The following is an 11,775-nucleotide window of genomic DNA, read 5'->3' as shown; positions in this document are numbered from 1 at the left end:
CATTGAGATATTGTTTAAAATGTTACTTTTCATTTACGCTGAGCACTGTATATGTTACATTACATGTCGACACTATATATAAACTAAGTTCCATCTTCATTTATTTATGGTATCTACATATACTTTAAAACAGTTAAGGAGGTGAAGAGATTTTTGTTGTTGTTTGTTTCTTACTAAGCTAAGCTAAACTACAGCACTAGAGCATGATGGGCCATCAACACCTGGGCAGGGGCTGCAGGATTCAGCCTGATTGGTTGTTTTATCTGGGGGCTCTTGGGTGCTGAGAGCTGATTGGCTGTTTGACCTGAGGTCTGTTTAAAGGAGCCTGTCTGCTGTGAAAGGTTACAGTTGTTTTTCAGTATCATCTGGAGATCATCTATTGTTTGTGACCAGTCACTGCTTGTTTTGGATATTCAGCATTTGAAATGGCTTCCCAAGGGTACGTACTCTAACTTTCTATCTGACTATCTGTTTGCCTTATGAACACTGCAAAGAATGTTTTACTTAGTATTTTTGTCTTGTTTCCAGTCCAAGTATCTAAAATTCTACTAAACAAAGAAGCTTTTTCTAGATATATAAGAAGTATTGTCTTGTTTTTTGAAGAAATAAATCCAAATTAAGTGAGTTTTTGCTTAAAACAAGCTAAATTATCTGCCAATGGTTTAAGATCTTAATTCGTCTTAATTCAAACTGAAAACAATATTTTTCTTTTTTACCCCAGTGGTAGATTATTTTGCTTATTTTGATTTATTGGGTCGTCGGAAACCAAGACAATACTTTTTACTCATCTAGTAAATGCTTCTTAGTTTAAAAAAAAAAATATATATATATATATATATATATATATTATTGGACTGGATACCAGACAAATACAATAAGTGAGAAAAGCATTGTTTTTTTTGCAGTGTAGCAGTCACCTAAAAGTTTTTATATAGCTTATTGTCAGTGGAGTCAGCTCAATTTGTAGATAGCAAGTCAAAATAGTCTTTGTGACTGAGTAAATAACAAGTCTGTTAAAATTGATGGGTAGAGGTTTCTTGGACTACTTACTGTAGCACTACAGGTCTTTCTACGTATATTCCTTTGTTTGGAAAGCTCCTTCGACCTTGTGTAATCTGATGCCGTTTGTTATTTTTGAAGAGATGTGCTGCAGAATAAGAGTCTCATGACATGATGCCTACTTGTTATTTAACTTAGCGATATGTATTATATAACTCTTTTGTCGTCTTATTGTTCACACAGATCTTTCCACAGCAGGATCTACTTCCTCTGCCCTCACTGCAAGAAGGCTCCACGCTCTCTTCCTGTGCACCTCAGGACGGCGTGCATGCGCGGCCGCGCAGAGGCAGAGGTACGGGCCACTGTGATTGAAGCCAAGAAAGAGATGTCTGAATTTACCCACAGGGAACGTTTCTGGGAGTACCAGCGTATTCAAGACATTTTGGCAACTGCTGATCCTCTTGCCAGGTGTGTAAATTACATGTTATGCTGCGCTGCTTTGTCATGTCATGTTGCAGTACATTATTCAATATTTATTCAAATATTTGTGTATTCACAACTGTTTAATTTCCTCAGGTTGTTAGACGAGATGCAAAAGAAGGGCTTAGTGGTAACAAACAAACCTCCAGTCCTCCCTAACCCCACACTGCCTGTGCCCTCTTTACCTTCATCTGCTCCTCAAAGCCCTGGAGAAGGTGCGAACGAGCCACATGTTGTGACGAACGTGACCGTAAGTGTATTTTAGTAGCAACAACATCTTTTATTTTACTTTACCCATTGTGCTCCACAGATGCGTGTACCTTGTGAGTGTTTGCGACGCCTGACACAAATGTCTGTTTGCAGGTTCAGGAATGGGAGGGGAAAACCCACATACCGAACGGAGCTTCAGTTGCAGTGAAGGAGGATAAAACAGAAGTACTGCTGACTGATGACCAGGAACATGTAGGTTTATATTCAAAATTACATTATAACAGCAGATTAAATATATTGTGGATAAAGTCATGCAAGACTACAGCTTCATATGTATGTTTTTATATTTTTATTTAATATTAGTACAATTTATCTTTTTTTTTTTTTTTTTTCAGGGTTTTGGTCTGTACTTCAACAAGGTACGGCCGGCGACGCTTCAAGGAAATGATGCGAAAGCAGAGGACAAATTTTTTGCGTTGAGTAGTGGGAGGCCGATATATAACCCCTGCAATGATTCGAACAGACTCTATGCCAAGTAAGTGCTGTGTCATTTCTTACAAAATCTCAAGTACACAAATTTGCTCATGGTCCACTTGTCCTATTTTTTGCATATTAATGTTGCTCTGTGTTCTAGACACAACCTTCCCAGTGTGACCACGAGAAGCAGAGAGAAAAGGATGAATGAACAGACTGCATTTGACCATCGCCATTTTCTCTAAAAACTTCATTTGAAGCCAAATTGGTTTGACAACTCCACCCGGAGCATGTGGTGACACAAGCAAAACTGGACAAGAGACTCTTTATGTTCTAAAGACATTGCTGTTTTTATCAATGTAGAAAGCCATTTGCTTCAGATTTTTAAATGTCAAATGCACCAATAGGTCACATTTCATAATTACAATGATGTTATTAGGTAAAACCGAGCACAGGAAACACAATCAAACAAACTGATGTACATTACAGCTCATACCTACACATCATTAGCCTTGAAATGAACTGTCCACAGATATATAATGACTTGAGTGGATTTTGTCAACTTATATTAGACATATATTTAGAGGATTTTTTTCATTTATTTAAGAAATATAAGTGTATTAGTAACTGTATTAAAAACTCACAATTCATTAAACCACATTTATCAAAACAATGAGGTTTTCATTTTGAGTTGCAACACATTTGTGTCACAGCAGCATACTTTAAAACAGTAAAGCATAATGTCAACTGTTATTTAATCAAAACTACTTAAAAACAACTCATGGATTTCAGAAAAACTGAAAAAGTCAAAACATTTAACAAATGGTAGGCTATTATAGATAAATGGTATATAGATGACAAATATCTAAAATTGTATTTGTCTTATTTTGGTAGCTTTTTTGAAAAGACAACTTGAACTTGAAAGGACACATGCACCAGTATAATGCCAAACCTAAGCAAATTAGGCTTTTTTTTTAAACTCTTACCAGGAACTTTGCATCTTTTCTTAGAAATGATCTTGTCTATTCTAGGCTTTGTCCTTTGCCATGGCCACTTTCATTCCCGAGATGCCTTGGCGCATCTGGCCCTCCTACAGATGCAGTTTCATTTTAAACACCTTTACGGAGTCTCGCATTTCAGTGATCAGCTGCTTTCGACCCTGGAGTTTTAAGAGGGTTGAGGTGCTCCGTTATGTCACACAAAAATGACAAGTCACTCAGCCATTTTTCATCCTCAAGCTCAGGGATGACCTGGGCAATTCCAGCGTTATGGATGTGACATCCCCCCCAAAATAGGCATGTGTTATGGGTGTGACAGAAGATGACAGGACTTTCAGTATACTGTACGAATTTCTGTAAAGTCTGTGAACTTTTAAATTGAAAGTATAAATATTGATATCCACATGATGAAGGGGTCTTAGCTGAGCATAAAAATATCAATGTTTAAAATATTTACATTTTTATGAAGTGTATTATGAGGAAAAAACAACGTTATGGATGTGACAAAATTCTGTTATGGATGTGATGCATCTGAAAAACACATACAATCTGTTTGGGAAATCAACAATCAAACCATCATGGCACTTTTGTTGACCCATAAAATTACTCAGAATGCCAGTTTTAACATTAAGAAAACCGTCTGAAATTATTCTGAAGATTTTTTAAATGTCTGCCAAAACAGCATTTATTTCAATGACAGTGTCTACTATGGCAATTTATTGTTGTCAGTCTACATTGCATTATTTGTCATTTAGCTGACATTTCTTATCCAGAGCGACTCAAGTATAGTTCACTGTTCACTGCCCCCACCCAAATATCTGGGTTAAGAGCCTTGCTCAGGGGCACATAGGTTGCAGATTTTTAGATTGGATCCTACATCGTAATACGATATGTAAAATAATTGATAATGAGAGAAAATTAGGGTGAAGGACCTTATTTATTTGAAGAGTTCATTTGCAAAAACAGATAACTCCATTTTTATTCATTCTCACAAATCATGTTTTTTTTTATTGTGCATTCCAAGTAATATCAATCAAACTGCAGTTGGGTTGTTTTGATTAAGTAATAATAACTCCAAAAAATACAGGCAACTTACAAAATGAAAGTTCATTGAAAGTATGTTTTTTATATATATTAAAAGTTTGTTTCTTAGCAAAAGCAGATAACTCCAACAGTCGTTTTTTGGCAAAAGCAGATAACTCCACATTTCATGTTTCAGAGTTAAACAAAACCAAGAAATTGCTTTGTAACTGCATTTAAAACACACTCAAACACGCACACACACTAACCCAGGGTTCCCATGCGCCTTGAAAGTACTTGGATTTCAGACACATGAATTCAAGGCCTGGAAAGTACTTGAAAACAAATATTGGTCCTTGAAAGTGCTTGAATTAAATTTGAAATAAATTTTGTGAGAACTATAACATGCCCCTCTTAGTCCTAGTATATTTGTTTTGGAATATTATTTTACAATCAGTTTCCGAGTGTTTTCCATTGCAGTACTTCCCCTTGTTTGTTATTGGGGTTTGGACATTTGAACTGTGACACTTGCTGTGTCCAAAATGAACATTCTTATAGGTGTGTGCGATTTTGATCATGATCGATTAAAAGGTCTCCACGATCTGCTTTTGAAGAAATGTCATTGTGCTATAGTGCTTTCTGTCAGTTTCAGTCCTGGCGCCTCTGTCTCAACATACTGTGTAGTACAAAGCGACATACATTCACATCACATGGTAACACAGCGGTAGAGTTATTCTCACAGAACACTGCAGTTCCCATTCAGTCGGTCACGTTCGACGTACGTCGGACAGACCGACGAATAGGAATCTCGCTAGAGAGGCCAATCTACTTTGAGTGTAACTACGAGCCAATGCACATTGGCATGCAATCATATGCATCAGCTGCTCGCCTCGCAGCGCGGGTATATAATGAGCAGCAGGTGCGTTGCATCTTCAGCTTTTCGCTTCGGAGCCGAACCGTATGGTTATCTACGGAGTGTGTGTGAGAAAAAACAAGCCTTTTTCTTCGACTTCTCTTTTGTGGTGCAGGCGGACAGCACTGCAGCGGGGCCGGTCTCTCCTTCCTTTGTTTTTTTGCCAAAGAGCAATATCTGTGAGAAAGCCGTTCTCACGGCTGGTAAAACAGTGTGCTTAGGGCGCTAAAGAGCTGGTAACAGCTTTTAACAGCTGGTAGAGGCGGCTTTAAGGAGAGAGTGCACACGACAGGCTGCACTCTTCCCTGTCTGTGTTTGCAGCGGCCATTCCCCTGCGTGCTTTGGCACTTGAAGAGTTAGTCCCTAAAAGAGCTTACACAAGTAGATTTGCGTCTTTTTAAAGATGTCGTTCTACTTGTGTGTTTCTGGATGCGGTCGTTACCTGTCACCGCGGGATGGTCACCAAAGCTGTATCGCGTGCCTGGGCTTAAGCCACGCTGAGGCGGCGTTTGTGGATGAGTCATGTACCCATTGTGGGAAGATGACCATCTCGGAGTTGCGATCTAGACTCCAGTTCCTGCAAAGGGCGGAGTCCCGGTGCCGTTGCCTCGTTCCAATCATCCTCAGAGGGTTGCTTCGGGCAGCGGTGCTGGTGATCTGAGGATCACGGTGAGCGCGCTTCCTTCGGGGAACCAACCCCCTAGGAACCCTCATCCCTCCTGCACTCTGCAGCCAGTAGAGCTGCCAGGGGAGCGTGGTGGACCACCCCAGAGGTGTGTACCACCCGTATCCTTTGGAGCTCCCCAAGATGATAGGATGTCGATCGCTGCATCGGAGGGTGAGCCTGACACTTCGGGGGATGATGATTCGGCGCAGCTGCCTCCTTCAGGAGTGACAACTGTGCCCGATTCGGACCCAGAAATGATGGCTATGCTTGCCCGGGCCGCCAACAGGGTTGGGCTTGTGTGGAATCCTCCACCGTGTCCCGAACCCTCGAGGCTGGATGATTGGTTTCTCGGGGTGGCCAGGGCTAATTCTCAGCCCCCCACCCCAGTTCTTTTCTTCCTGGAGATGCATGAAGAGCTCACTGGCACATGGACGGCACCTTTTACTGCCCGAAACCGTGTCGATGGGTCCTCCTCCCTCACCACCCTTGATGGCGGGGCGGCTAAGGGTTATACGCGCATACCCCCTGTGGAACGGGCCGTTGCTATGCAACTGTGCCCTAACTCCACCTGGCGGGGGGAGCCGTCTCTCCCTTCCCGGGCCTGTAAGTACTCGTCGGATCTTACCGGCAAGGCTTATCAGGCCTGTGGGGAAGCCGCCTCTGCCTTGCACGCTATGACGTTGCTGCAGGTCCATCAGGCCAAGGCACTGAAGGACCTGCACGAGGGTGGTCATGATCCACAAGTTCTTCAGGAGCTTCGTGCCGCGACGGACCTCGCGCTTCGTGCGACAAAGGTCACGGCACGGTCAGTGGGTCGTGCGATGTCCACGTTAGTGGTCCAGGAGCGCCATCTCTGGCTGTGTCTTGCGGACATGAGGGATACCGACAAAGTCAGTTTCTTAAGGAAGTTTCTTAATTCCCCCGTGTCCCAGACCGGCCTCTTCGGCGACGCGGTCAAGAACTTTGCCCAACAGTTCTCGGCTGTACAGAAGCAGTCTGAGGCGATCAGTCATATCCTGCCGAGGCGATCAGCTGCTGCACCTCCACCACCCGCAGCTCCTCAGGCTGCTTGTCGCCGAGGGCACCCTCCCGCGGCCGCCCCCGCGCCCCAGCAGCAGCCGTCATCCAAGCGGCGCCGTGGAGCCTGTCGTGGTCAGGGCGCCCAGCCCATCCAGCCCGCCCCCAAGAAGAAGGGCGGCAAGGCCAAGTCCAAGAGGCCCTAGGATGGGCGACCCGGAGATGGAGGGGACTGCTCTTCGGGAGATGGTGACCGCACCACTCCTTCCCAACAGCCAGCGGCAGAACAAAAACAAAAGGAAACACAAGATTCTCCACCCGGCCCTCCTCCGGGGGAAGGAGTGGTGCGGTCACCATCTCCCTAGGGCCTCTTGGACTTGGCCTTGCCGCCCTTCTTCTTGGGTGCGGTACCCAAATTGTCAATAAAAGAGCAGTTTCCTACATCTCCGGGTCCGAAGAGGGCTCGGAGAGCAGTGGGAGGGCAAGAACCTCGCAACTCTCATCCCCCTCTTCTGTCGCCAGCGGACAGCAGCGAGCAGCGGGCAACCAAAGCCTTGACTGCTCCCTCTGTCCATCCGTGGAACCAGGTAAGTGTTGCACACCACACTGTGACGCCGCTTCGGGCCGCCTCGCAAAGAGAGCCCCCCGGGCCGCGTCCCTGGGTTCCACTTCGCTGCCTCACTGCGGGTACGCCTGCGGTCCCTTTGGTCCCGCTTGTACGGTCTCTGAGTGCCTGGTTAGCGCTCCCCAGTCTGTCTCGCTGGCTCATTCGGACCATCAGGCTCGGCTATGCGATTCAGTTCGCCCGGCGTCCCCCCAAGTTCAGGGGCGTCCTCTTCACTACAGTGAAAGATGTAGATGCCCATGTCTTGCGTGCGGAGATCGCTGTCCTACTGGCGAAGGACGCGATAGAGCCGGTCCCTCCAGCCGATATGAGGTCAGGGTTCTACAGTCCCTACTTCATTGTACCCAAGAAAAACGGTGGGTTACGACCGATCCTGGATCTGCGAGTTTTGAATCGGAGTCTTCACAAGCTACCGTTCAAAATGCTCACGCAGAAACGCATTTTCGAGTGCATCCGTCCCCAGGATTGGTTTGCAGCGATCGACCTGAAGGACGCGTACTTTCATGTTTCGCGACACAGGCCATTCCTGCGTTTTGCGTTCGAAGGTCGAGCATATCAGTACAGAGTCCTACCCTTCGGGCTGGCCCTGTCTCCCCGCGTCTTCACGAAGGTCGTGGAGGGAGCCCTTGTTCCCATGAGAGAACAGGGTGTTTGCATCCTCAACTATCTCGACGACTGGCTCATTCTGGCACAGTCCCGGGATCAGCTGTGCGAACACAGGGATTTGGTGCTCAGACACCTCAGCCAGTTGGGTCTTCAGGTCAACTGGGAAAAGAGCAAACTCGCCCCGGTGCAGAGGATCTCTTTTCTCGGTATAGAGTTGGATTTGGTCGAACAGATAGCACGCCTCACAGAGGAACATGCTCAGTCGGTGTTGAACTGCCTGAATACGTTCAACGGCAGGACAGCGGTTCCACTGAAATTTTTTCAGAGGCTCCTGGGGCGGCAGTAACCCCGCTCAGTCTGCTTCATATGAGACCGCTTCAACACTGGCTCCACGGCCGGGTCCTGAGATGGGCGTGGCAACGCGGCACGTTCCGGGTGGCAATCACTCAGGAGTGCCGCCAAGCCTTCAGCCCGTGTTCTGACCTCTTGTTTCTTCGGGCTGGAGTGCCCCTAGAGCAGGTGTCCCGGCATGCTGTGGTATTCACAGATGCCTCTGCCACAGGCTGGGGTGCCACCTACAACGGGCATGCAGTGTCAGGGGTGTGGACGGGCCCCCATCTGCATTGGCACATCAATTGCCTCGAGTTGCTAGTGGTACGCCTTGCTCTGAGCCGCCTCAAAGGGCCGCTACGGGGCAAGCATGTACTGGTCCGTACGGACAACACTGCGACCGTCGCGTACATCAACTGTCAAGGTGGTCTACTCTCTCGTCGCATGTCGCAACTCGCCCGCCATCTCCTCCTCTGGAGTCACAAGCATCTGAGGTCGCTTCGTGCCATTCATGTTCCCGGTGTGCTCAACCGTGTGGCCGACGAGCTATCACGAGCTGTGCTGCAAGGAGAGCGGCGACTCCACCCCCCAGTGGTCCAGCTGATTTGGAGAGAGTTCGGAGAGGCTCAGGTAGACCTGTTTGCCTCACCAGAAACCTCCCATTGCCAGTTGTTTTACTCCCTGTCCGAGGGAACACTCAGAACAGATGCACTGGCGCACAGCTGGCCCCGGGGCCTTCGCAAATATGCGTTTCCCCCAGTGAGCCTACTTGCACAGACCCTGTGCAAAGTCAGGGAGGACGAGGAGCAGGTCCTGCTAGTTGCACCCTATTGGCCCAACCGGACCTGGTTCCCAGAACTCTCACTCCTCGCGACAGCCCCTCCCTGGCCCATTCCTCTGAGGAAGGACCTTCTTTCTGGGGGACGCAGAGGTTCTAGGTGACTTACCCCCTGAGGTACTTAACACCATCACTTCGGCACGTGCACCGTCTACGAGACGGGCTTACGCCTTGAAGCGGAACCTGTTCGTCGAGTGGTGTTCTTCTCGTCGAGAGGAACCCCGAAGATGCTCGATCGGTGTCGTGCTTTCCTTCTTGCAGCAAGGGTTGGAGCGTAGGCTGTCCCCTTCCACCCTCAAAGTCCATACTGCTGCTATCTCCGCATTTCATGACCACATAGATGGCAAGTCTGTTGGTCAGCATGACCTGGTAGTCAGGTTCCTTAGGGGGGCGAGGCGGTTGAATCCTCCTCGTCCTCCCTCCATACCCTCTTGGGACCTTGCTCTGGTGCTGAGAGCACTTCAGATTGCTCCCTTTGAGCCCTTGCAATCAGCAGACTTAAAGATTCTGTCTATGAAGACTTTGCTGCTGGTTGCATTGGCCTCCATCAAGAGGATAGGGGACCTGCAGTCTTTTTCGGTCGACGAATCGTGCCTAGAGTTCGGGCCGGGTGACGGCCTCGTGGTACTGAGACCCCGGCCTGGCTATGTGCCCAAGGTTCCTACCACTCCCTTCAGGGACCAGTTAGTGAGCCTGCAAGCGCTGCCCCCGGAGGAGGCAGACCCAGCCCTGGCTTGCTGCACTTACATGTGCTTTTTCTCCAGAGAGTCCCTACAAGGCAGACCCTGTTGAGTCCTCCGATCTCCCTTCGGCAGCCGACGTGGCGGAGCGTCTGGCGCCAGGCCTATACTCCGTTGTATCCTTGAAAACCGGGTTTAGGCTGGGTACCATATGTGTGACCCTACTGGGATCCCATATGTCTAGTTCCACGGTTGCTCCTAAACGAAGCCCGTGTCTTTCCCTCTGGGAGTACCCGCCTCTCATCGAGTTGGAGTCACCCCAGTTCTTCCATATGTAGTACAGCCTACAGGTTAGTCCATATGTACTTCTCCACATAACTCCTTCGCGGAAGGATGTGGCTTCCGCAGCGTTCCTTTCCCAGCGGAAGGGTACGCTTTCCCAGCGTTATCCAATAGTCTCACTGAGTGGGTTTTGGGGAACAGCAGTGATCGACACTCTCTGTGTTAGCCCTGTCCCACCGTCCGTAGGCAAGGGGGTTCAGGTGGCTTACAACAGAGCGCTGGAAAGGGGCAGCGCCTGTGGCGCTTTGGTAGGGATTCCTATTCGTCCGTCTGTCCGACGTACGTCGAACGTGACCGACTGAATGGGAACGTCTCGGTTACAAAGGTAACCCTCGTTCCCTGAAGGAGGGAACGGAGACGTACGTCCCGTCGCCACAGTCGCTGTACCCCGCTGATGCTGCCGCCTATCCGGTTCGGCTCCTCAGCGAAAAGCTGAAGATGCAACGCACCTGCTGCTCATTATATACCCGCGCTGCGAGGCGAGCAGCTGATGCATATGATTGCATGCCAATGTGCATTGGCTCGTTGTAGTTACACTCGAAGTAGATTGGCCTCTCTAGCGAGATTCCTATTCGTCGGTCTGTCCGACGTACGTCTCCGTTCCCTCCTTCAGGGAACGAGGGTTACCTTTGTAACCGAGACATTATTCACAATCACAAAAGTTTATTATTTGCATGCGTTTTAAAGCCTTGCTGGTTAAACATTTTATCTGCATGCTGGTAGGAGTACCATAGTAGAAAAAATAATTACTATGGTATTCAATGGGGAGCGAGATCTGTTTGGTTACAAACATTCATCCAAATACAGTGGTATGTGAACGTTTGGGAACCCCTTGCAGAATCTGTGAAAATGTGAATAATTTTAACAAAATAAGAGAGATCATACAAAATGCATGTTATTTTTTATTTAGTACTGTCCTGAGTAAGATATTTACATTAAAGATGTTTACATATAATCCATAAGACAAAAAAAAATAGCTGAATTTATTAAAATGGCCCAGTTCAAAAGTTCATGAACCATTGATTCTTAATACTGTGTGTGGACCCCTGGATGATCTACAACTGTTTTTTTGTTTTGTGATGGTTGTTCATGAGTCTCTTGTTTGTCCTGAGCAGTTAAACTGAGCTCTGTTCTTCAGAAAAAATCTCCAGGTCCTGCAGATTCTTCAGTTTTCAACCATCTTTTGCATATTTGAACCCTTTACAGCAGTGACTGAATGATTTTCAGATCCATCTTTTCACATGGAGGACAACTGAGGGACTCAAACACAACTATTAAAAAAGGTTCAAACATTCACTGATGCTTCAGAAGAAAACATGATGCATTAATAGATGTCCAAAATAAAACATTTGGAATTTGAAGATCAAGATAAATTGTATTTAATTTGTCTTCCGGGAAACATGCAAGCATCTTCTGTTGCTTCCGAAGGGCAGTACTAAATGAAAAAAAAAAAATGACATTCAAGCAAAACTAGAAAAATTTGGACCTCTTCATCCTGTTCAAAAGTTTTCATCCCCCTGACTCTTAATGCATCGTGTTTCCTTCTGAAGCATCAGTGAATGTTTGAACCTTTTTT

The 11,775-nt window shown here is 46.8% G+C and overlaps 1 protein-coding gene across 1 annotated transcript; it reads left to right on the top strand.

The window, feature by feature from the left end:
* The first annotated feature begins 327 nt into the window (after positions 1-327).
* On the top strand, positions 328-2,817 carry LOC127508907 (uncharacterized). Its single transcript, XM_051887405.1, has 6 exons — positions 328-439; positions 1,243-1,467; positions 1,576-1,729; positions 1,843-1,941; positions 2,085-2,224; positions 2,324-2,817. Exons 1-6 carry the CDS (start codon positions 426-428, stop codon positions 2,406-2,408), a joined length of 717 nt encoding a protein of 238 aa, XP_051743365.1. The 5' UTR covers positions 328-425; the 3' UTR covers positions 2,409-2,817.
* The last annotated feature ends 8,958 nt before the right edge of the window (positions 2,818-11,775 follow it).

The sequence above is a fragment of the Ctenopharyngodon idella genome, chromosome 3 (assembly GCF_019924925.1).
Source record: "Ctenopharyngodon idella isolate HZGC_01 chromosome 3, HZGC01, whole genome shotgun sequence".
In the NCBI taxonomy this organism is placed as follows: Eukaryota; Metazoa; Chordata; class Actinopteri; order Cypriniformes; family Xenocyprididae; genus Ctenopharyngodon; species Ctenopharyngodon idella.
The sequence above is the reverse complement of the archived record's forward strand: the minus strand, read 5'-3'. Positions and strand labels throughout refer to the sequence as shown.